This window comes from Leuciscus leuciscus (genome assembly GCF_965113295.1).
Source record: "Leuciscus leuciscus genome assembly, chromosome: 2".
Taxonomy (NCBI): domain Eukaryota; kingdom Metazoa; phylum Chordata; class Actinopteri; order Cypriniformes; family Leuciscidae; genus Leuciscus; species Leuciscus leuciscus.
In genome coordinates this window covers 58,207,299-58,228,998 of record NC_138726.1, presented here as the reverse complement: position 1 = coordinate 58,228,998, position 21,700 = coordinate 58,207,299, and the positions used below count along the sequence as shown (strand labels likewise).

At 38.1% G+C, this 21,700-nt stretch overlaps 3 protein-coding genes across 3 annotated transcripts in view; 2 read left to right on the top strand and 1 right to left on the bottom strand.

Annotated features, from left to right (window-relative positions):
• Positions 1-237: 237 nt before the first annotated feature.
• On the bottom strand, positions 238-5,044 carry LOC309493256 (C-type mannose receptor 2-like). The gene is made up of 4 exons (XM_082162421.1): positions 4,993-5,044; positions 4,550-4,900; positions 1,138-1,491; positions 238-973 (listed from the first exon to the last, which is right to left on the bottom strand). Exons 1-4 carry the CDS (start codon positions 5,027-5,029, stop codon positions 612-614), a joined length of 1,104 nt encoding a protein of 367 aa, XP_082018547.1. The 5' UTR covers positions 5,030-5,044; the 3' UTR covers positions 238-611.
• Positions 5,045-17,175: 12,131 nt separating this feature from the next.
• The window catches only part of LOC309493254 (C-type mannose receptor 2-like), a 185,800-nt gene continuing 181,275 nt past the window's right edge, over positions 17,176-21,700 (top strand). Inside the window, exon 1 of the mRNA XM_082162419.1 lies at positions 17,176-17,199. The gene's annotated coding sequence lies outside the window, so the exon portion shown is untranslated. The remainder of the gene's footprint in view (positions 17,200-21,700) is intronic.
• On the top strand, positions 17,864-20,863 carry LOC309483475 (uncharacterized protein; the record flags this gene model as incomplete). The annotated part of the gene is made up of 6 exons (XM_082149348.1): positions 17,864-18,460; positions 18,545-18,673; positions 19,559-19,752; positions 19,894-20,041; positions 20,244-20,448; positions 20,559-20,863. Exons 1-6 carry the CDS (start codon positions 18,248-18,250, stop codon positions 20,861-20,863), a joined length of 1,194 nt encoding a protein of 397 aa, XP_082005474.1. The 5' UTR covers positions 17,864-18,247.

Genomic DNA, 21,700 nt, shown 5'->3' with positions numbered 1-21,700 from the left:
AAGATTCACAATTTTCAAAAAAAAAAAAAAAAAATATATATATATATATATATACACTTTTTTTAAATTCTGAATGAAATTGAAAATTAAATTAAATAAAATGTATGTTTCATTCAAAAGTCGGAGGGTAATCTCTCCCAGAAAATACAAAACGGACTCATACAATTATGAAGTTCCAGGAAGTCCCTTATATGGACAAATGAATCCAACAAACACAGGATTGCGACTTTATATTGTTTGTGCTTGTATATTGTTTTTCAAGCAACATCATTTTATTTTCATATCAGTAAATTATAAACAATGCAGTGCACATTTCTACAGATAAGATTAGTGAAAAACATAAAGACACATAAACACACCGGATATGCAAAGAGATTCTTAAAACACATATTGTGTTAATATTTTAGACATCTAAAGAATAATAATCATTGGTGTTAGACAACTTTGATAAGATCACATTATATCATGACAATTAACAGAGAAATAAAACAGAGACTTTTAAAACACAATTAGTAGATTCACTCAGAAATTACTAAAGAACAAATTAAACAAATGCAAGTAAATAAGAAAACTAATGAATAATGAACACAAACATTGACGTCTTCTCACTCCTAAGATCTGCTGCAGATGAAGTTGAGTTTGTGAGTCTCAGGAAGGCTGATCCAGCGCTGATCTCCTCCAGACTGAACTGCTCCTTTTCTCTTCGTAAGGCTGCAGTTTTCCGGTGTCGTTCCGTTCCCTGGAGCCCAGTTCTGATAGCACACGATCTCTCCACTCAACCAGAGCCACATGTTCATTTGGCAGTAGTTGTGTAAACCCAACCACACCGCCTCAGTAGACGCACGTTTAACCACATTCATCACCTCCTCCTGCATCTCGACTGAATGAACCGAGACCAGATCCGTATAATTCTGTCTGCAGTGTCTCAGAGCTTCAGGCCACGTCAGATTCTCTTTGATCAGAATCAGTTTATCTGGACACAAAACAAACCACAAGCAAAAACTAGAGAGAGACTGATCAAAAACAACATGCAGAACAAACACTGTGGAGGAATCTGTCATGTCAGACATGTAGCGTGAACTTTAAGATATCTGGAGGTGATGGATGGATTGTGTGTGTTTGTGAGGATCTGCTCACCTTCATGACACACAAAAGGAAGTGGGCCGTCGCAAGAGCTGTCATACCATTGACCCAGAGTGTTCTGGTTATTTGGACTGAGCACTATACAGTTGTCATTTCCTCCACTATTATCAGGTTGAGTAGGAGCCCAGTCTCTGAATGAGGAGTTACTCTGATCTGACCACTGCCATGAGTCTCTGAACAGACCGATCCAGACATCATTAGATATGTGACTATCATTGATGAACTTCTGAATCTGTTGATTCTCATTCTGGTTCCTCACACTGACCAGATCAGTGTGATTCTGTCTGCAGTAACTCTGAGCGTCTCTCCAGTTCTTCGTCTGATTGACAAAGACGAGTCCTGTGTTCACTTTAAGAAAAACAAATGGAAACAGATTCATGAATCAGCTTCTTCATTATTCTTATGCCGATTTACGGTTTGGAAGTAAAGAGGACCAGTGGTCATCAGAAACTAGTGATGTTACACATGACACTGAAGCTTCAAAGCGCATATGGAGTTTTCAGCGCAATATCTCATGAATCTCCGTGCCGGAGCGCGTATTGCTTTCAGCGAAACACGTGATCAACCAAAAATGAAGCCTCGCTTTCTGTCCAGTCTCGTGAATGCTTCACTTTGCGTGTCGGAATGTTTGAACCCACACCACTACTCTACAGGCTTTTGAAAGTTTAAGTCCATTTACTATTTATTTTTTATTTTTTTATAAATAGACCTATAGCCTGTGTTACATGATCACATATTCTGCCATATAAACATCATAGAAACCATTAAGTAATTAGACAACCATTTACTTGCATCAAGCAACTTTGTTGGTATTTTTATAAATAGTATTAATATAATTGTTAGATTTAATTTATTGCAACACTTTGATATGTGATTTATATTATCAGAAAACTGAACATTTAGCGTAGTCAGGCTTTTATTTCTGCTTAATAGATAAAACAACGGCGATGTGGACAGGGTTTATGGCTGCTATAAATTTGACCTGCCACAAGATGGCGCTGTTTTCGACACTCTTGATGCTTCCAATCTTTTCCCGGAACAATCAGGGGAAATTCTCAGTGCTTCATGAGGCTTCATTTCTCCATCCCTATCAGAAACATGTGTCATTCATAGACTGATTTTGCTGATAACTGTTGTGACAAACTGCTGGCCCAGCCAGACTGCACCAGGAGGAGTTGATCTGCTCATAAGCAGGGTAGACACAGGGGGTCTCACTCTCATTCATGAAACATTCGTAAATATACGAGTACATTTGTGAGTGATTTGCGCGTAAAGAGACATTCCAGAAAATTCTTCTCCTGATTCACAAATACTTTGTAAACGTCAGATTTGATAGTGAAATGTGTGTGGGTTAATGAATTCCAATCAGTCGTAAATGGGACACGCGTGCACGCTCATTCTCAATTACCATAAATCCCGCCCATTAAAACCGACTGACATCTATATATGGGCATTATATTATGACACGAAACGAAGGATTTCACATGTCTTCTCAAAAGCGAATGAAGAAGATAAATTTATCAGATGCAGAAATTGAAGTTTTATTATCAGAAGTTCATTCAAAACGCCACATTTTATTTTCAAGCGTACATAGTGGCGTATCAGGTCCTAAAAAAAGGATCTTTTAGGTAATAATGCTTTTACCTAAATGCTTTAGGTAAAAATGCTTGGCAGATGCAGTTAATGGAGTTTCATCCCAGAAGTGAAAAGAAAATGGTTCGACCTGGGTTCGACATGAAGCTTGACTGCAACACTTGTGACTTGCGGACTTAAAAATGAATAAACAGCTTGAATAAAAAATAAAAAAAAAATAAAATAAAAAAATCGGACTTGTGTTCCGTTTGCAGATGCTATTACTGGCTCTCGTAATAAAAGTAAAAAGAAAACCCGTATGTAATTACTATATATAATATTTTTTTCAAAATGCTGTGTAAATATGTACCCGATTAAGGTGAATTAAAATGCAGCCTTATAAATGAGCAAAACGTTCGGATGTTAAACGCACTATTTACGCGTGGCTGGGAGCAGGTGTAGATTTCTTTCGTACCAACTAACATTTGGAAAATATGAACATTTTAATGAATCCGAAAATTTACACCAGAACCACTTCACACACGATTTACACAAAAATTCGTTCTGCTCGTGTTTCATGAATGAGACCCAGGCTGTGTACGAAATCACCCATACACCCTTAAATAGGGCACTATTTGAGGAAACTGCAAAATCCTGTTTTGTATCTTTGTATGCTCTTAAAGTGGTGTTTGTATTTGTGTTTAAAAGTTTTTCACCTGACTGATTGACTGCATCAAACTTTCAAAATAAAAAAGAAAGAGAGCAAAAGTGTGGTCAAAGAGTGAAGTCCAGTTTAATTATTATTGTAGGCTATTGGAGAGTGGCAGAGTTCTGCACACTGAGAACCGTGCAAAATATTGAGGAATCACTTGACAATAACATTAAGTGCCATTTAGTGAATTTTCATGACAATTCTATTGCAACTTTATATTTCTCCATTATGTGTCCTTACACGTTTCTGTGGAATACTGGATTCAGACACACAGAGCTGAATGAGAGACTCATCAAACAGATGAAGATGTTAAACTGCATATTAATGTTTGTTAACTAGTCCTTAGAAATGTGTCAGTAAAAAAAAGAAAGAAAGAAAAAGAAAGAAAGAAAGAAAGATATATATATTGGATTGTAGACTTATATTTTAGTCTATTCAAATGATTATTGTTCCAATATTAATAATAATGTTACTGTTTTTTTTGTGTGTGTATTTTTAATGGACAATGTGTCCGTGTGAGTTCCCTTAAAGTTCATCTAAGAATGAGGTTTTTACGGGTTAGTGTTGAGATCCTAAATCAGCAGCTCAAGGCGTTCAGATTGTTTATCACATACTTTGTTGCTAATGATCACAAATTCATGTCTGAAATGTTTAATTTGTTTTTGTTTTAATTCAATCATCAAAACAAATGATTATATAATATTTACTTTCGTACATATATCATACTAAAAATGTGTTCTCGGTACAAGAGTTTTATTCATATATATCATGCAAGATGTGTAAAGTTATTGTATGTCTATTATATGTTGACATTATATGTATTCATTAATTCATTACAATGTATTTATAATTTATAATTTACAGTATATATTGTTGCTGAAAAATAAAATAAATCTGTTCTCTAATGTCAGATTCCCAGAGTTATCAACAACAGAAGATCATCATGTTCATTATCGGTTTATTTTCTATCCAGAAATTGAAAATGTGAAAAATATCCACAGTCTCCTCTATATTTATGAGCACATTAAAAAATAGCAGCATTTAGTATTACATTAATTTTGTACAGTATATTCTGCATCTTTTTTATAAATTAATGTTTATTGTGATTGTAGCTGCACTTACTGTTAGATGAACTGCAGATGAAAGTCAGGCTGTAACTACATGGCCAATCATGCCATTCTCCATTTCTCATGAAAGCACACTCATCTCTGCCATCAGGTTGTCCAGGTCCCCAGTTCAGATAGAGCGCAGGTTCACCTGAAGACCACTGCCATTTCCTCTGCAACCCAATCCAGATATCCCCAACACCTCCATCATTCACACTCTTCTTCAGCTCGTTCATGTCGTTCATGTTGTCAACGGTGGCCAGATCTGTGTAATTCTCTCTGCAGAATCTCTGAGCTTCAGTCCAGGTCTTCAACACGTTTATAAAGTGATACTGACGCTGAACACATTCAGATACGGAGCAGAGAGCTGTGAAAGAGAGCGTTTGATTTAATGCTTTTCATAACAGGGTCAAACCTGATGAAACTATAAAGCATAAATAAAACAACAAACACACTCACCAATGAGAAGAAGAATCAAATATAGAGTTTGGTCCATTTCTGAGGAAGAAACACATTGAAAAACTTATTAATTTATTTTGGAGTAAAATATGACAATTTCAGTGAGTATCTGAACAGCCGCATGAATCCACTGTAAATAATCAATAAGACAATATTAACATCAGAAAGTCTAATTGTGTTTGAAGAATGAACATGTTCTTACTTTAGAGGTCGTGTGTTTCTGTCCTGAGTCTGATGTTTCTGTCTGCAGATTTAAACTACGTGATTATTATATCTGCTCTCATCCCTCATTCAGCTCATCACATCATTTGTTTATTTCTCTAAAATCCCCCATTTCATATTTTACTTCCTCCTTATTTGTGTGTTTCTGCAACTCTTTCCCCTTATTTGCATCTTGACGCCTGTCGGTCTGTATCAGTCTATGTTTATATGGACATTATCAGAAAATTATATACATATGAACATTCATAATTTACATTTGAACATTAAAAACTAAACAGTTTCTCTAATGTTATTGCTGGACTGTATAACTCGTGTTACATCCCTGTTCAACTCTATGGGGCGGTTTCCCGGACAGGGTTTAAATTAAGCCAGGAGTAGGCCTTAATCAAGAATAGTTAATCGTGTCTTAAAAAATGGCTTTCTGTAACACAGATTAAGTACGGATTAGTTACACCTGGACTATGGAGTCCTGAACTAAAATAAACCAGATTAGTTTAAAACCAACTGTGCTAATCTGAATTAGCATGATAGAGGTTGCCTGTAAAACATGGAATGAACCAAGAAAAGCTTAAAATTGCATGGAACTGAGAAGCAAATCCAAGGAAACAATGGAATCAGAAAAAGACTGCAATCAAAAAAAAATTACTAAACAAGAGAAAATTATTTCAAGCAAGCTAAATAAACTGCACACACCAGCTATGGAATAAAAGAAAATAAATGCTGGAAGTCTGTTTGTAATATATACACTACCGTTCAAAAGTTTGGGGTCAGTGAGAATTTTAATGTTTTTAAAAGAAGTCTCTTCTGCTCACCAAGGCTGCATTTATTTGATAAAAAAACAATAAAAAACCCCAGTAATATTGTGAAATATTATGACAATTTAAAATGACTGTTTTCTATTTTAATATATATTTAAACTGTAATTTATTCCTGTGATCAAAGCTGAATTTTCAGCATCATTACTCCAGTCTTCAGTGTCACATGATCCTTCAGAAATCATTCTAATATGATGATTTGATGATCAATAAACATTCATTATTATTATCAATGTTGAAAACAGTTGTGTACAAATTTTCAAAATTATAAATAAATAAATAAATAGAAAGTTCAAAAGAACAGCATTTATTTAAAATAGAATATTTTCTAACATTATAAATGTCTTTACTGTAACTTTTGATCAGTTTAACTCATCCTTGATGAATAAAAGTATTGATTTATTTTATTTCTTTCCCCCAAAAATAAAATTAAAATTCTTACTGACCCCAAACGTTTGAACGGTCGTGTTTAATGTTACAAAAGCTTTAGATAAATGCTGTTCTTTTGAACTTTCTATTCATCAAAGAATTTAGAAAAAAAATTTACACAACTGTTTTCAACATTGATAATAATAATGCATGTTTCTTGAGCATCAAATCATCATATTAGAATGATTTCTGAAGGATCATGTGACACTGAAGACTGGAGTAATGATGCTGAAAATTCAGCTTTGATCACAGGAATAAATTACATTTTACTGTATATTCACATAGAAAACAGCTGTTTTACATTGGAATAATATTTCACAATATTACTTTATTACTTTTTTTTTATCAAATAAATGCAGCCTTGGTGAGCAGAAGAGACTTCTTTTAAAAACATTAAAATTCTCACTGACCCCAAACTTTTGAACGGTAGTGTATATATTACAAACAGACTTCCAGCATTTATTTTCTTTTATTCCATAGCTGGTGTGTGCAGTTTATTTAGCTTGCTTAAAATAATTTTCTCTTGTTTAGTAATTTTTTTTTGATTGCAGTCTTTTTCTGATTCCATTGTTTCCTTGGATTTGCTTATATATATATATTGATTGATATATATATATGAAGAGTTCAAATGCAAAAGCCTCTATAAGTGCCATCTGAAATTTTCTTCTAGAATTATCATTTTTATCAAGCTTGTATATTTAATTTCAGTAATTTCACTTAAATTACATTTCATAAGTAATTTTCACTGCCATTTAGGTGAAATTACTGAACTTAAATTTACGAGCTTGATACAAATGATATATATATATACACACACATACATTAAATTGTGTGTGTGTGTGTGTGTGTGTGTGTGTGTGTATCCAAGTAATACACGTGTCCACTTTGAAACACAATGTTAATCTGAAGTTAAACCTGCATCCTGGTAGGTTTAATTTAAGCCTCGATTTAGTCCTGGAGTAACTCTAGTCTTCCTCCAGGAAATCAGCTTATTAAACTCTGGACTAAACTAAATCTAGGACTATTTAAAGCCTTGACTGAGAAAGCAGATTTCTGTTAATCTGGTTTAAAGGGCAATTTTAGTCTAGGATTAGGCTTAATCTCGGTCCGGGAAACCGCCCCCTATGTGTGTGTTTGTGTTTCTCTGTTTTTGGTCACTTTTTATCTGTTTGTGTGTGAACTGAACAATCAACTGATGATCTGATTGATGAGGGTTGAGTTAATTAGTGAAGACTGGTGATACTGGTGAAACATGAACACATTTGCATGTAAACACATCCTCATCACTCATTTGTGTATGTCCACATTTAGACGTTCAGGCTGGACAATATTTACATCTCTGACGTGAAACAGGAGAAACAGTGAGTGTTATTGTTCTTGTCATATTTCATTCAGTCGTATTCATTTAGTTTTACAGCAACAGGAAAGTCACACTATAACTTTGTCCCAATTCAGAGCTGAATCCTTCAAAGTCCAAGAAGGTGGAAGTGAGTGTTGGCTGCGTCCGAAAACTTAGGCAGTGACTTTGCAGGCAGCGTTTGCGCACGAAGATGGTTCGGAGTAAAATCAACCTAGGTTCCTTTGCACCATGACCTCGAGCCAATATTTCATATTAATAATATTAAGAAATTAATCTGTTGGTATCAAGTGGCTCCCCCTACACTTCCACCTAATGTTAGACCTAGCCTACCTGTTGCCTTCCCCTGTCTTTCCTGATCCACCACTGTTGGACCCTCACTGTTAAATATAGCAGCCTAAATTAACTTCTTAAATCAGCCTAGTGATGGCATCAGATATGACAACTATTATGCAGTAAGGTTGTGCTGCTATTGAAATTACATTCACATTTTGGATTTTAAGAGGACAGATATGGCACATGCACACACACACACACACTCACACACACACACACACACACACACACACACACACACACACACACACACACACACACACACACACACACACACACACACACACACACACACACACACACACACACATATATATTATGTTTTGTTTTCCAGCTTCTAGTCATTTATTGTGCATGCTACCTTATATTTACCAGTTGTTATTTTACCTTAATAAAATTGAGATATGTCATGCATGGGATTGGTACCATAGGGTTTAACCAAAATCTAAATGTAAATATCAGCAACCTTAGTTTGCATTAAGTTAGCAAACACTAGCCAGTCTCAGTTTACATTAATATTTGCAAGCCTCCAAGTTTGGGAGCAAATCTATGCATGATTCCATGGTAAACCAGAGATATTGCATTAGTTGTTTTCCAGATCATTTATTGTATATGCTACCTGATATTTTCCAGTTTTCAGCTCAGCAACCTCAGTTTTGCATATTCTAAGCTAGCCGTAATTTAAACCCCCATTTGGCTGCTACATTCCCAGTGTTAGAAAACGCTAGCTAGTCTGTTAACACACTGTAAAAAAAAAAAAAATACATCCCCAAGTCAAAAATTTCTAGTGACTGATAACATCTAAATTTTTCAATTAGTCTGACGTATAATTTCTCATTGAGCCAATGTTAACAGACTATTGCAACAAGAATTGCACTTGGGCCAATTTAAAAATTTAGATGTGACCAGTCACTAGAAAATTTTGACTTGGAGAGGTTAGAAATTTTTTACAGTGCATGAATGTTTGCAAGCCTCCAAGCACACACAGACGTCACACTTTAAATCCTACCCGTTGCCTTTCACCATGCACTTATTTAGCTGCTGTCGCATCCATTGACATGCCATATCCTTTTCCCTCTTTCTTTTCTATTTTTAGCCCTCGACAGCTTTTTTGCTTTATCCATCTTTTTCGACAACAACTCACTACTCACGGCGCCCGCGCCCTCTCGTGATATTACCTCCACACACTATGTCAAAATTCTATGATGGAATCTTATGAGGGCGCCGGTGCCTACTCTAGCCTGTTAGTCCTCTAAAATGTTATATAACATTGAGGAAATGCAGAAATAATTTAGAAACGCACAACAGCAGCTACTTATAGAAAATACCCCCCAAAATATTTTTTACTTAATTGTTTTTTTTTTTACCATCACTTTGGCGCCCCCATGGTGCTGTGCCCATGTACTGTAGGCGCATAACACATGCATATGCAGATGAGTGAGTACAGTTGGACTGAGCTCTGTTGAATATCAAATCGTTTGGAGGAAAAGTGCACCAACGGTTCATGGCAATTTCAAATGTACTGGTTTAGAGACTAAGGTTGGGGGTTCTCACTTTTATTATTGAGGTATGGAGATTTTAATATCTGTTTTGACAAACGTGAACAAGATTTGTAATGAGTGAACTGATTATCAAAGACTCGGTTTAAGGAAACGAATCAGTTTAAGAGCCATTTGATTATATAAGGAACATTTTTGTTACTTTGTTTCGAATGAGTAAATTTATGAGTCATATATGTTCAAATAATTATTAATTGATATTAATAAGAGTAATTCACTTGTATTTGAGGTAAAATAAAAAAAAGCAAGGGGGTTCTGATTATTTTAAGTTTTGGAGAGTTTTGGGTCACTTAAAGTGTTGCACTATTTAAATGTGGTAACATTGAATTGTATTGTAGGCTTTCCTGAACCATTCAAGATTCTTGCTATATAACAAATTATTCTTGTAGTATTCTTGTAGCTAACTATCCATTCTTCAGGGGAAGGACCAGACATTACCCTTTACTACTGATGAGATACCAGGGCTCCTTTAATAGTATTATACGAGTGTACCCGGCTGGGGAGGGTTACACAACCCTACCCTGCTTATTTCAAATATGAAATGAAATATCAGTTAAATAACATGAGAAATACACAATACTTATTTTAACTGTCTATGGTCTTGTCTCAGCCTGAGATATGGCGGGTGGCTTATATAAAAAAAATATTTCTGGCTCCATTTTTTGTATTTAAAAGTCTGTCAGAAACGCATCTGTAACAGTTGCTAGGCGACAGGAGTGGTGGGCGGGAACAGCTGGTGATGTAAACAGGAAATCCTCCATATTTTAGAGCGTCTCTTTTAACAATATTCACTTCGACCTAACTGGACTTCGAAGGATTCAGCTCTGAATTAGGGCTCAATTATAGTGTAACTTTCCTCTTGTTGCAGTAAAACTAACATATGAATCTCACTGTTTCTCCTCTTTCACGAGATGTAAATATTGTCCATCCTGAACATCTGAATGTAGACATAAACAAATGAGTGATGAGGATGTTTTAACATGTAAATGTGTTCATGTTTTATAAACAAACAAAGAAACAGTACACAGAAGGAGTATGACATTTTCACAAAGAGACAAATTAAAAAAAAATCAACAATGTTTTAATGTCCACATTCCAGCCATTCACAATCAAGTATTTAGACGGAGGAAATAAAGACACGTTTATTCTGAAACAGCAGCAGCAGAAGATGATGATATTATTTCAGTGGGATAATGAGAGTCCAACAACCTTTACTAACATTAGAAATGGACTTCAGGGGAAAGAAAGCTTTAATGTCTTTATCTTGTCTCTTTTGTGAATGTCTGTCGTGTCTCCTCCTCAACACCAGCGATCTCGGCTCTCAGAAGAGGAAAAAAGTTTTCAAACCCTCCTCTCAACACAATGGGTGCTTCTCAATATCCCTCCTCATTTCCTTGCTCCTCCTTCCTCCATCCTCCATCCAAGATTCCCTGATATGATTGTACAGTGCTTTGGGTGTACAGTAGTAGATATGAAAGTGCTATATGAATGCCTCATTCATTCATCCTATGATCTGGAAACCGATCGAGCTCAGCCATCTTAAAGGATATCTCAATTTTCTAATTGCACTGCGAGGAGTCGAGGAGTGAGGAGTCAGGATCGAGGAGTGAGGAGTCGAGGATCGAGGAGTGAGGATCGAGGAATGAGGAGTGAGGATCGAGGAGTGAGGATTGAGGAGTGAGGATTGAGGATCGAGGGGTGAGGATTGAGAATCGAGGATCGAGGAGTGAGGATCGAGGAGTGAGGATCGAGGAGTGAGGAGTGAGGATCGAGGAATGAGGAGTGAGGATCGAGGAGTGAGGAGTGAGGAGTGAGGATCGAGGAGTGAGGAGTCAAGGATCGAGGAATTGAGGAGTGAGGATCGAGGAGTCGAGGAGTGAGGAGTGAGGAGTGATGTGAGGAGTCGAGGAGCGAGGAGCGTGGAGTGAGGAGTGAGGAGCAAGGAGTGATGAATGAGGAGTGGAGGAGCGAGGAGCGAGGAGTGAGGAGTGAGGAGTGGAGGAGCGAGGGGCGAGGAGTGAGGAGTGAGGAGCGAGGAGTGAGGAGTGATGAGTGATGAGTGATGAGTCGAGGAGCGAGGAGTGAGGAGTGAGGATCGAGGATCGAGGAGTGATGAGTTGAGGAGTTGAGGAGTGGAGGAGCGAGGAGTGAGGACCGAGGAGTGAGGAGTGAGGAGTGAGGAGTGGAGGAGTGAGGAGTGAGGAGTCGAGGAGCGAGGAGTGAGGAGTGAGGAGTGAGGAGTGATGAGTCGAGGAGCGAGGAGTGAGGAGTGGAGGAGTGAGGAGTGAGGAGTGAGGAGTTGAGGAGTCGAGGAGCGAGGAGTGAGGAGTGAGGACCGAGGAGTGAGGAGTGAGGATCGAGGAGTGAGGGGTGAGGATTGAGAATCGAGGATCGAGGATCGAGGATCGAGGAAAGAGGAGTGAGGAGTGAGGAGTGAGGATCGAGGAGTGAGGAGTGAGGAGTGAGGAGTGAGGATCGAGGAGTGAGGAGTGGAGGAGTGAGGAGTGAGGAGTGATGAGTTGAGGAGTCGAGGAGCGAGGAGTTGGGACCGAGGAGTGAGGAGTCGAGGAGCGAGGAGTGAGAATGCACAGGCGTCTCCTATGCGGAAGTGTTTTATTTGCTAAACGGGACGCACATATAAATTATCCTTACCCTTCACGTCGGTCACAATCATTTTAATTTATACTTTACCTTTGCAGTTTAAATAAACCACACATATTTCAAAAGGGGACCTTGCTTTATTATTATGACCGCCGCTAGCGTAGCTAGCGAAAGCGGTCATATAGGGATTGTCAAAGGTTTTTTTTTTTTTTTTTTTTTTCACCTTACTGAATTTTTCGTCAACGATACCAGGGACACCGAAGCACCGGGGAACATGAAATTTGGTGGGCATGTAGCCCCACTAGACTTCTAAGGAAAAATTTCGTTTGGTCCCCGGGGGCCACTCCCCCCCCGCGCTGGGCCCCCCCAAACCCCCAAAAATGCAGTTTTTCCTAAATAACTACCTGAACCGTGGCACCGAGGATGAAGAAATTTTTATGGTATGTTGGTCTACTAGACTTTTACGGAAAAATTTCGTTTGGTCCCCGGGGGCCACTTCCCCCCCCGCGCTGGGGCCCCCTTAAATTTTTCGTCAACGATACCAGGGACACCGAAACACCGGGGAACATGAAATTTGGTGGGCATGTAGCCCCACTAGACTTCTAAGGAAAAATTTCGTTTGGTCCCCGGGGGCCACTCCCCCCCCGCGCTGGGCCCCCCCAAACCCAAAAAAATGCAGTTTTTCCTAAATAACTACCTGAACCGTGGCACCGAGGATGAAGACATTTTTATGGTATGTTGGTCTACTAGACTTTTACGGAAAAATTTCGTTTGGTCCGCGGGGGCCACTTCCCCCCCCGCGCTGGGGCCCCCGTAAATTTTTCGTCAACGATACCAGGGACACCGAAACACCGGGGAACATGAAATTTGGTGGGCATGTAGCCCCACTAGACTTCTAAGGAAAAATTTCATTTGGTCCCCGGGGGCCACTCCCCCCCCCGCGCTGGGCCCCCCCAAACCCCAAAAAATGCAGTTTTTCCTAAATAACTACCTGAACCGTGGCACCGAGGATGAAGAAATTTTTGTGGTATGTTGGTCTACTAGACTTTTACGGAAAAATTTCATTTGGTCCCCGGGGGCCACTTCCCCCCCCCGCGCTGGGGCCCCCGTAAATTTTTCGTCAACGATACCAGGGACACCGAAACACCGGGGAACATGAAATTTGGTGGGCATGTAGCCCCACTAGACTTCTACGGAAAAATTTCGTTTGGTCCCCGGGGGCCACTCCCCCCCCCCCCCGCGCTGGGCCCCCCCAAACCCAAAAAAATGCAGTTTTTCCTAAATAACTACCTGAACCGTGGCACCGAGGATGAAGAAATTTTATGGTATGTTGCTCTTAAGGGCCCACATCAACCTAGCCCATAATCACTCATTTGTGATTTGCGCCCCTCCCATAAAAAATGAAAATGCAATATTATTCTGCTTTAATCGCCCCTATCTTCAGTGGAGATGTTCAGAACTGCACCATATTTCATGTGTATGATTAACTTGACATCCTCTGGGGGTATCCTCTGCTAAGTTTTGTAGAATTTCATCCATGGGGGGGTATAAAATAAATTCATTTATGTGCACATTTAGTGACTGTACACTCATCGGCCTGTAGATGGTGCTGTTGAGCGAAGGGTTGCTGGTTTAGGATGATACTGTCACACACACACATGCAGGAATACAAACAAACGCAAGCATGCACACACACTGACATCCACACGCACAGACACACACCCATACACACACATACAAATCCACATGCACAGACACACACACACAAACACACACGCGCACACATGTACGCACACATACATACACGCACAGACACACACACACACACACACACACACACACACACACACACACACACAGACACAGACACAGACACAGACACACACATACACAACACACACACACACACACACACACACACACACACACACACACACACACACACACACACAGACAGACATGCACATACTATTACTTTTTTTAGGTATATACATAAACACGCAATACAGCCAAATTACTCCACGTCATTTATTTTTGTGGAAAGCCAGTGCAGGCCTGAGCGGCGGTCATATTTTGTACCGCGATGCGGTACATCTAGTTAAATATGAATTTCTTAAATAACCAAACTTCAATTACGTAAGGGCAGATCCTTTGAGCGCTGCTGATGACGCAGTGAAGAGTGATCAAGAAAATTCCAATATACAAATAAGCTTTTCTTCGATTCCTCCATCCTCATTTTCTTTGCTTGCAGCGATCCCTCGTATCCTACCATTGTCGAGATTCATGTGCTTATTTGTTTATGTCTGTGTGTGTCATCGTAGATTGACTTTTCATTCTCATGTTTGTTAAAATATTTGAACTGATTGTTATAATATTGCTGGATCTCATGCTGCAGTAACACAAGGTTTGTGATGTGAATATATTAATGGTACAACACAATTGTTAGATTCAAAAGACATCAGTGAATCAGTCTATTTCATGATGATTATATCAACAGGTAATCATCATCAACTGATCTCATTTCACTTTAGCTTTCTTTGCTGCTGCAAATGCGTTTGACAAAAAAGACAAAATATGTAATAAGTGTAAGAGCCCAATTAATGGAAACACTAATCACTGTTATGGTGACTGCAAATGAAACACATTAGAGTTAAACCCCTGTTAATTTTTAATAAAATATTTTGTAGACGTCTGACAGAAATAAAGTCAGTCTGGTTAGTAATAAGTGAAGCTGGTAATGCTGTTAGTGGAGTTGTTTAATCCTCCTCTGCTGAGATCTTAATATCTTCTTTTATCTTCAGTTGATTTCATTTAAGGCTGTGGCTGGAAGTCAGTTGTAGTTCTTGTGTTTCTGCTCGTCTCTTTTTCAGTTCTCTTGTTTTTCGGTGATTCTGCTTGTTAACATGCTTATTAAAGCTGAAATTACTCCATTTTTAATATACACAGATTTTGTGGCTAAGATAAGGCCCAGTTCTGGTTATATTTTTTTGCTCTTGGCTGACATGTGGCATTGCTATGGCCTGCTTAACATTTTTGAGGGTGGGGAGAGCATTCCACCAGCATGGAACCGTGAATGAGAATGTTCTGGAAAGTGATTTTGTGGCTTTCTGTGATGGAACCACGAGACGTCGCTCGTTGACCGATCGTAGGTGTCTGGTAGGGATGTAGACTCATAGGAGCGAGTGAAAGTAGGAGGGAGCTGAGCCTGTGATAGATCTGTAAGCAAGCGTCAGTGCCTTGAACTTGATGCGAGCAGCGAGAGGTAGCCAATGCAGAGAGATGAACAGAGGAGTGACGTGGGCCCTCTTGGGCTCGTTGAAGACAAGACGAGCTGCAGCATTCTGAATCATTTGAAGAGGTTTAGTTGCACATGATGGAAGTCCAGCCAGAAGAGCATTGCCCTAATCAAGCCTAGATATGTCGAGGGCCTGGACGAGAAGTTGTGTTGCGTGTTCAGATAGGAAAGGCCTGAAAGGCCGTGATTTTAACTGTCTATGGTCTTGTCTCAGCCTGAAATATGCCAGATGGCTTCTAAAAAACTAAACATGGCTCCATTTTTGTATTTAAAAGTCTGTCAGAAACATCTCTGCTGTGTCCTGATGGCATCTGTCACAGTTGCTAGGCGACATGAGCGGTGGGCGGGAACAGCTGGTGATGTAAACAGGAAATGTTAGAGAGTCTCATTTAACAACATTCACTTAGACCTTTGTGAACTTAGAAGGATTCAGCTCTGAATTAGGACAGAATTATAGTGTGACTTTCCTGTTGTTTCAATAAAACTAACAGATGAATAAGACTGAATTAAACGTAATGACTAGAACAATAACACACTGTTTCTCCTTTTGTTTCACTTCAGAGATGTAAATATTGTCCATACTGAACGTCTAAATGTGGACATAAACAAATGAGTGATGAGAATGTGTTTCCATTCAAATGTGTTCATGTTTTATTAACAAACAAAGAAACAGTAAACCAACTTGGGTATGAAAAGTATGAAAATAAAGAAAATTCTAAAAAAGGTTTAATGTCCGCATTCCAGCCAATCACAATCAAGTATTTAGACAGAGGAAATAAAGACATGTTTATTCTGAAACAGCAGCAGCAGAAGATGATGATATTATTTCAGTGAGATAATGAGAGTCCAACAACCTTTACTAACATTAGAAATGGACTTCAGGGGAATGAAAGCATGATATGAGCACTTTAATGTCTTTATCTCGTCTCTGTTGTGAATGTCTGTCATGTCTCCTCCTCAACACCAGCGATCTCGGCTCTCAGAAGAGGAACAAGAAGAAATATAAGAGCAAAAATAGTTTTCAAACCCTCTTCTCAACACAAACTCTCTCAATAGTCAAACTCACTCCTTCATCTCACACACGCTTCTTTCTCTTTGACTGGAGTCTCAAACAGGGTTTTTTAAAGGCTCTCAGTAACCAGTATCACCAGTCTTCACTAATGAACTCAACCCTCATCAATCAGATCATTAGTGGGTTGTTCAGTTCACACACAAACAGATAAAAAGTGACCAAAAAACAGAGAAACACAAACACACAATAAATTGAACAGGGATGTAACACAAGTTATACAGTCCAGCAATAACATTAAAGCAGCTGCTTAGTTGTGAATGTTAAAAAAAAAAAAAAATATGAATGTAAATATGTATATATTTTCTGATTAAGGTCCATGTTATATTGACTGACAATATGCAAATAAAGGAAAAGAGGTGGACAAATTTACAACTAAGGAAGAATTAGAATATGAAAATTAGTTTAAGAGTAACAAATGATGTGATGAGCTGAATGAGGGATGAGAGCAGATATAATAATCACGTAGTTTAAATCTGCAGACAGAAACATCAGACTCAGGACAGAAACACACGACCTCTAAAGTAAGAACATGTTCATTCTTCAAACACAATTAGACTTTCAGATGTTAATATTGTCTGAATGATTGTGAGTCGTGAGCACCCCTATTTTTGAGAATTTTCTGAAAATGACATACCCAAATACAAATGTCTGTAGCTCTTAAACCCTATGGTCCACATTCATAACTCTGGTCTTTTTTTTAAACTAGACACTTGAAACTTTGTTACCCAAGAGTCATTATAACTCAAAGTAGCATAGGAACAGAGTAAAACAAGGTAAAATTTACATGAAAGTGACTCACGATTTCTTTGAATGAACTTCACTTAGGGAAAAATGTATCAGACTTTTATGTTAAAGGCCTGAAAACACCATAAAGATAAAATTGGATGTCTGACCATGTTTTGATTCAAATTTGAGGATGATACTCCCAAAAATGTAGTTTCTGTAAGCTTTTATTCAAGAAAAGTATTGGCGTCCTTTCCAAAAGGCAATTTGGAGACTCCAAATGGACACCTGGCACCCAACCACTTGACATAAGGAGTAAACACTACATAGGCCTACTACATACATGTATATCAATTCAGAACTGTTCTGCCCTTCAAACCACACAAGAAAAAAAAAACGATTTCAGCACAACATTTGAACATTTGAACAACATTCTCTTTATTTTGAACAATTCTAATAACAAAAATAGTGATTTCTCACTAATCCGTGTATCATTCGTTCTTTTCATATTCAATTGAGATTCCAAAATCGGAAAATGAAAAAACGGTTTGTTATTTCGTTATTCGTTTATAAATGTGATACCAAAAAACAAATAACGGGTCATTTTTCGTACTTTTGATTTAATGCTCAGATCAAAAATAGGAAATGAAATAAAGGGGGCACGACCGATTTTGATTTTGATATTTAATTTGTTCCATTTGCGTGAACCGGAAGTTATCTTCGTGTGTGTGTGTGTGTGTTGCACTTGGAAGTTTGCCGCAATTTTGCAGAGTTAAAAGAAGCCTGAAAAACCTCAATCTTGCAGTGATTGACTCAGTATTTTTTGAGTCATTTCGTATCGACACCATGGCCGCACTGGAATCATATGCTGATTTAATTAAAGACTTATTTGAAACTGTCAAGACACATAAAGAGATTTCCACTACGCTGCAGAAGATGGGTATCCAGCGATGTTCTGAAATGAGTGTGAGAAGATTCTGTGTTCAGCATAACCTTAAGCGAAAAAGACATGTATCGGACACAGAACTGGAGAGGGCTGTGGTTGGATCAATATATGAAGTAAGATTTTTATTTAGGTTTTCACATTTTATATCCTGCCCGTCTATCAAATGTTGTAGCTAATAGCTGTATTTTTCTGAACAGACAGGCCCGTCTTATGGCCGCAAGTTCATGACTGGCTATCTGTCTTCAATGGGAGTCCGTGCAGGAGAATGTCGAGTTGGGAAAATCCTCAGAGAGATTTGTCAGCCATACCACGAATTCCGACGCCAGGTAGGCTAAGTCATATGCTAAGAATCAAGTAGGCCTACAGGATATTGTTATGTGGTCTAATAATAATAGTAATAATAATATTAATAATAGTAATAACACCGATCAACCATGACATAATGACCACCTGCCAGTGTTGGGAATAACGCGTTACAAAAGTAACGCAAATACAGTAGGCCTAATTTATTGCTTTTTGCTGTAACGCAGTTATATAACGCATTACAAAATAAAAATCTGTGATATTATACCCCATTACAATCTCAAGAACGCGCATTACAATATCAAGTCACCTTTATTTATATAGCGCTTTTTACAATACAGATTGTTTCAAAGCAGCTTTACAGAGATAACAAGAAAATAATGTTGTAATAATATTTATAAATATAAAATGAAATGTCCCCAACTAAGCAAGCCAAAAACTAATGGACACAAAGGTGAAGAAAGGCGGAAAAAACTCCATCAGTGATAGAATGGAGAAAAAACCTTGGGAGAACCCAGGCTCAGTCAGGGGGCCATTTCTTTTGGCCAACGAACGAACTGCAATGCATTTTAACACGAAATTAAGTCCAGGTCTTTTTTAAATATAGGTATAATTCACAAACACTGAGAAACATTTCGGCACCCATTTTTCCGGCTTCTAACATATCAGCTATGAGGACATGATGTTTACTTGCTGCCTAATATAGCCCGGTCACTGACAGGTGCCATGATAACAAGATAATCCGTGTTATTCACTTTACCTGTCAGTGGTCATAATGTTATGGCTGATTGGTGTAGATCATCTTTAGAAAAGCTTAAATATATTTAGGAGTTGAACTTAAAACAACTAGAATAATATAACCAGCCCATGCATATAATAATTTATTTGTTGTAACAAAATTTCTTCAGGGTGCTCGTAATCTAAATCCCATCCCGTATAATGCTGAATATATGGGCCATAAAATTCACCTGGACCAAAACGAGAAGCTTGTTATGTTTGGTGTGACACATGTCGTGGCAGTTGATGGCTACAGCAGCAAAATTGTTGCCAATGCCACCATGCCAGTGAAAAACAACCTTGTGATTTATGAGGAAGTTTACAGGTGAATACATTCAGAACCAATGTTATTGTCATAATAGTTTCTGTTCAATGTATATTCTCTTTTCATTGAATGTAATTTTCATTATTGGATAAGTTAAGTTCAGTGCAGCCCTTTGCACATGTACACATTATTTTATCCCAGATCTGCAGTGGTTAACCATGGGATGTGGGACCAAGTCAGGGTTGACCATGGCAAGGAGTTTTACATGTGCTTGTACATGCAAGAGATGCTGTCAAGACATAGACACAACCCTAGCAGGCCACCATACCTTCAAACAACATCAAAAAGGGTGAGGTTTTTGTAATACGGACAAACAGTACAACTAATATAATCAAACATAGTAAAGAAAGAAAGACTCTGGTCATTTATTCTTCTAACAAATAAGGAGTGAAAGCATTTAAAATTAATAGAGAATAAGAATTAATTTCCCAAACTAATCTTTAACCTATTACATTTTCATACCATCTAAAATCATGTTTGTGTTCCAACAGAATCTTCGAGTGGAAAGGATTTGGCCCGAGGTGAACAATCGCGTGAATTACCCATTGAAACACGCCCTGGTACACCTGCTGGACCAAGAAGTCCTCAACATGGAGGACAATTTGACTAAATTCTGCATTTCAAACCTGACATGTCAATTAAGTCAAATTGGACTAGGCAGAGTGGAGCAATCGTGGAATGCACACAGGATCCCAGGTATGCTATACTGTGTATGTGGAACACTTTGAAGCAGTTATTTTTCCAGACTCCAACCACATACAGCATAAATGGCATTGCTTTTTTAGTTATTTGTTTCCTTGTTTTAGGCCGTGGGATACCCAATGAACTCGCAGCAGGTGGCTGTCCAGCTAAAATCTCTGAAGAGCTGCTGCCCAATGCCTCTGTTGTGGCAAACATGTATGAGCAAGATTTGGGATCCTCGCTGACTTGGGAGTCTGTTTTTGGAACTGACCCATTTTCATCTGAGGAGGATAGATGTCGTGCAGAACAAGACTTTGCAGACACCTACCCTGACATCTCTCTTCTTTTTAATCATGTGGTAAACAATGACTATACACCTTTCCAAGATGCCTTGTTGCACCTCATAAATGTCACCCAAAGATATGTCTGAAAAAAGTCACTGAAATGCTGTGGTATTGAGTAGCTAGGACATCAGACTGTGTTATGCTACAGTGCTGATTCAAAGTTTGTCAACCCTTTATGCAATTATAGTTTTTATATAAAATCTTTGTTGGCCTCCACACTGTTGGATCGACTATTGATCGGTCTCAGTATGTTTTGTTCTTTACTTCATCAAACTGTAATCAGTCTGCATACAGCTTCTATTGATACCCTCTTAATTGTTGCACTTTTTACTGTATGTTTTATGAGAGCACCCTGTATAACCCTGCTCTTAAAAAAAAACCTAGGCATACAGATTGTTATAAAAATCGTATGTAGCTGCCACTGTGCCCCCAACGTGTCAGTTGAATAATTTGACAAATAAACCTTTGCTTTAAACTAGTTGTATTGAACCCTTTTAGGTGAAATAAAATATTGCATACAATGACAAAGTATTGCACTAGTATTGCCAGAAGGGCAGACTTTATATGCTTAATTTAAACTGTTAACTTTAAAATACTGAAAAACATACAACATAAAATAGTGCAAATTTGAGATTGTAACTTAGTTTTTAAATAATTAAAATGACCTAATAAAACTACACGCATGAAATAGTGCTTTAACTGTAAACTCGACCTGTTGTTCAAGAAGAAATAGAACACAAAGCGGCAAAACTACACTATTATGAATAGCCTACTTAGTGTACAATGTAATTCCTAGAGTACGTTTCCAAATGCAAACAATTTAAGAAAATATACAACAAAGTAGTGCAAATCTGGGATTGTAACTTAGCTTTCACAGCATTGAAACATGAGCAAAAAAAGAGTTTGCTTAAATTGTAGACAAA

Bases quoted from the DNA above. Each gene is read 5' to 3' on its own strand.
- LOC309493256 (XM_082162421.1), bottom strand. From the start codon at position 5,029: ATGGACCAAACTCTATATTTGATTCTTCTTCTCATTG. The intron at 4,901-4,992 runs GTGAGTGTGTTT...TCTCTTTCACAG, and splicing joins TTTGATTCTTCTTCTCATTG to CTCTCTGCTCCGTATCTGAA. The intron at 1,492-4,549 runs GTAAGTGCAGCT...TTTTTCTTAAAG, and splicing joins CATCTGCAGTTCATCTAACA to TGAACACAGGACTCGTCTTT.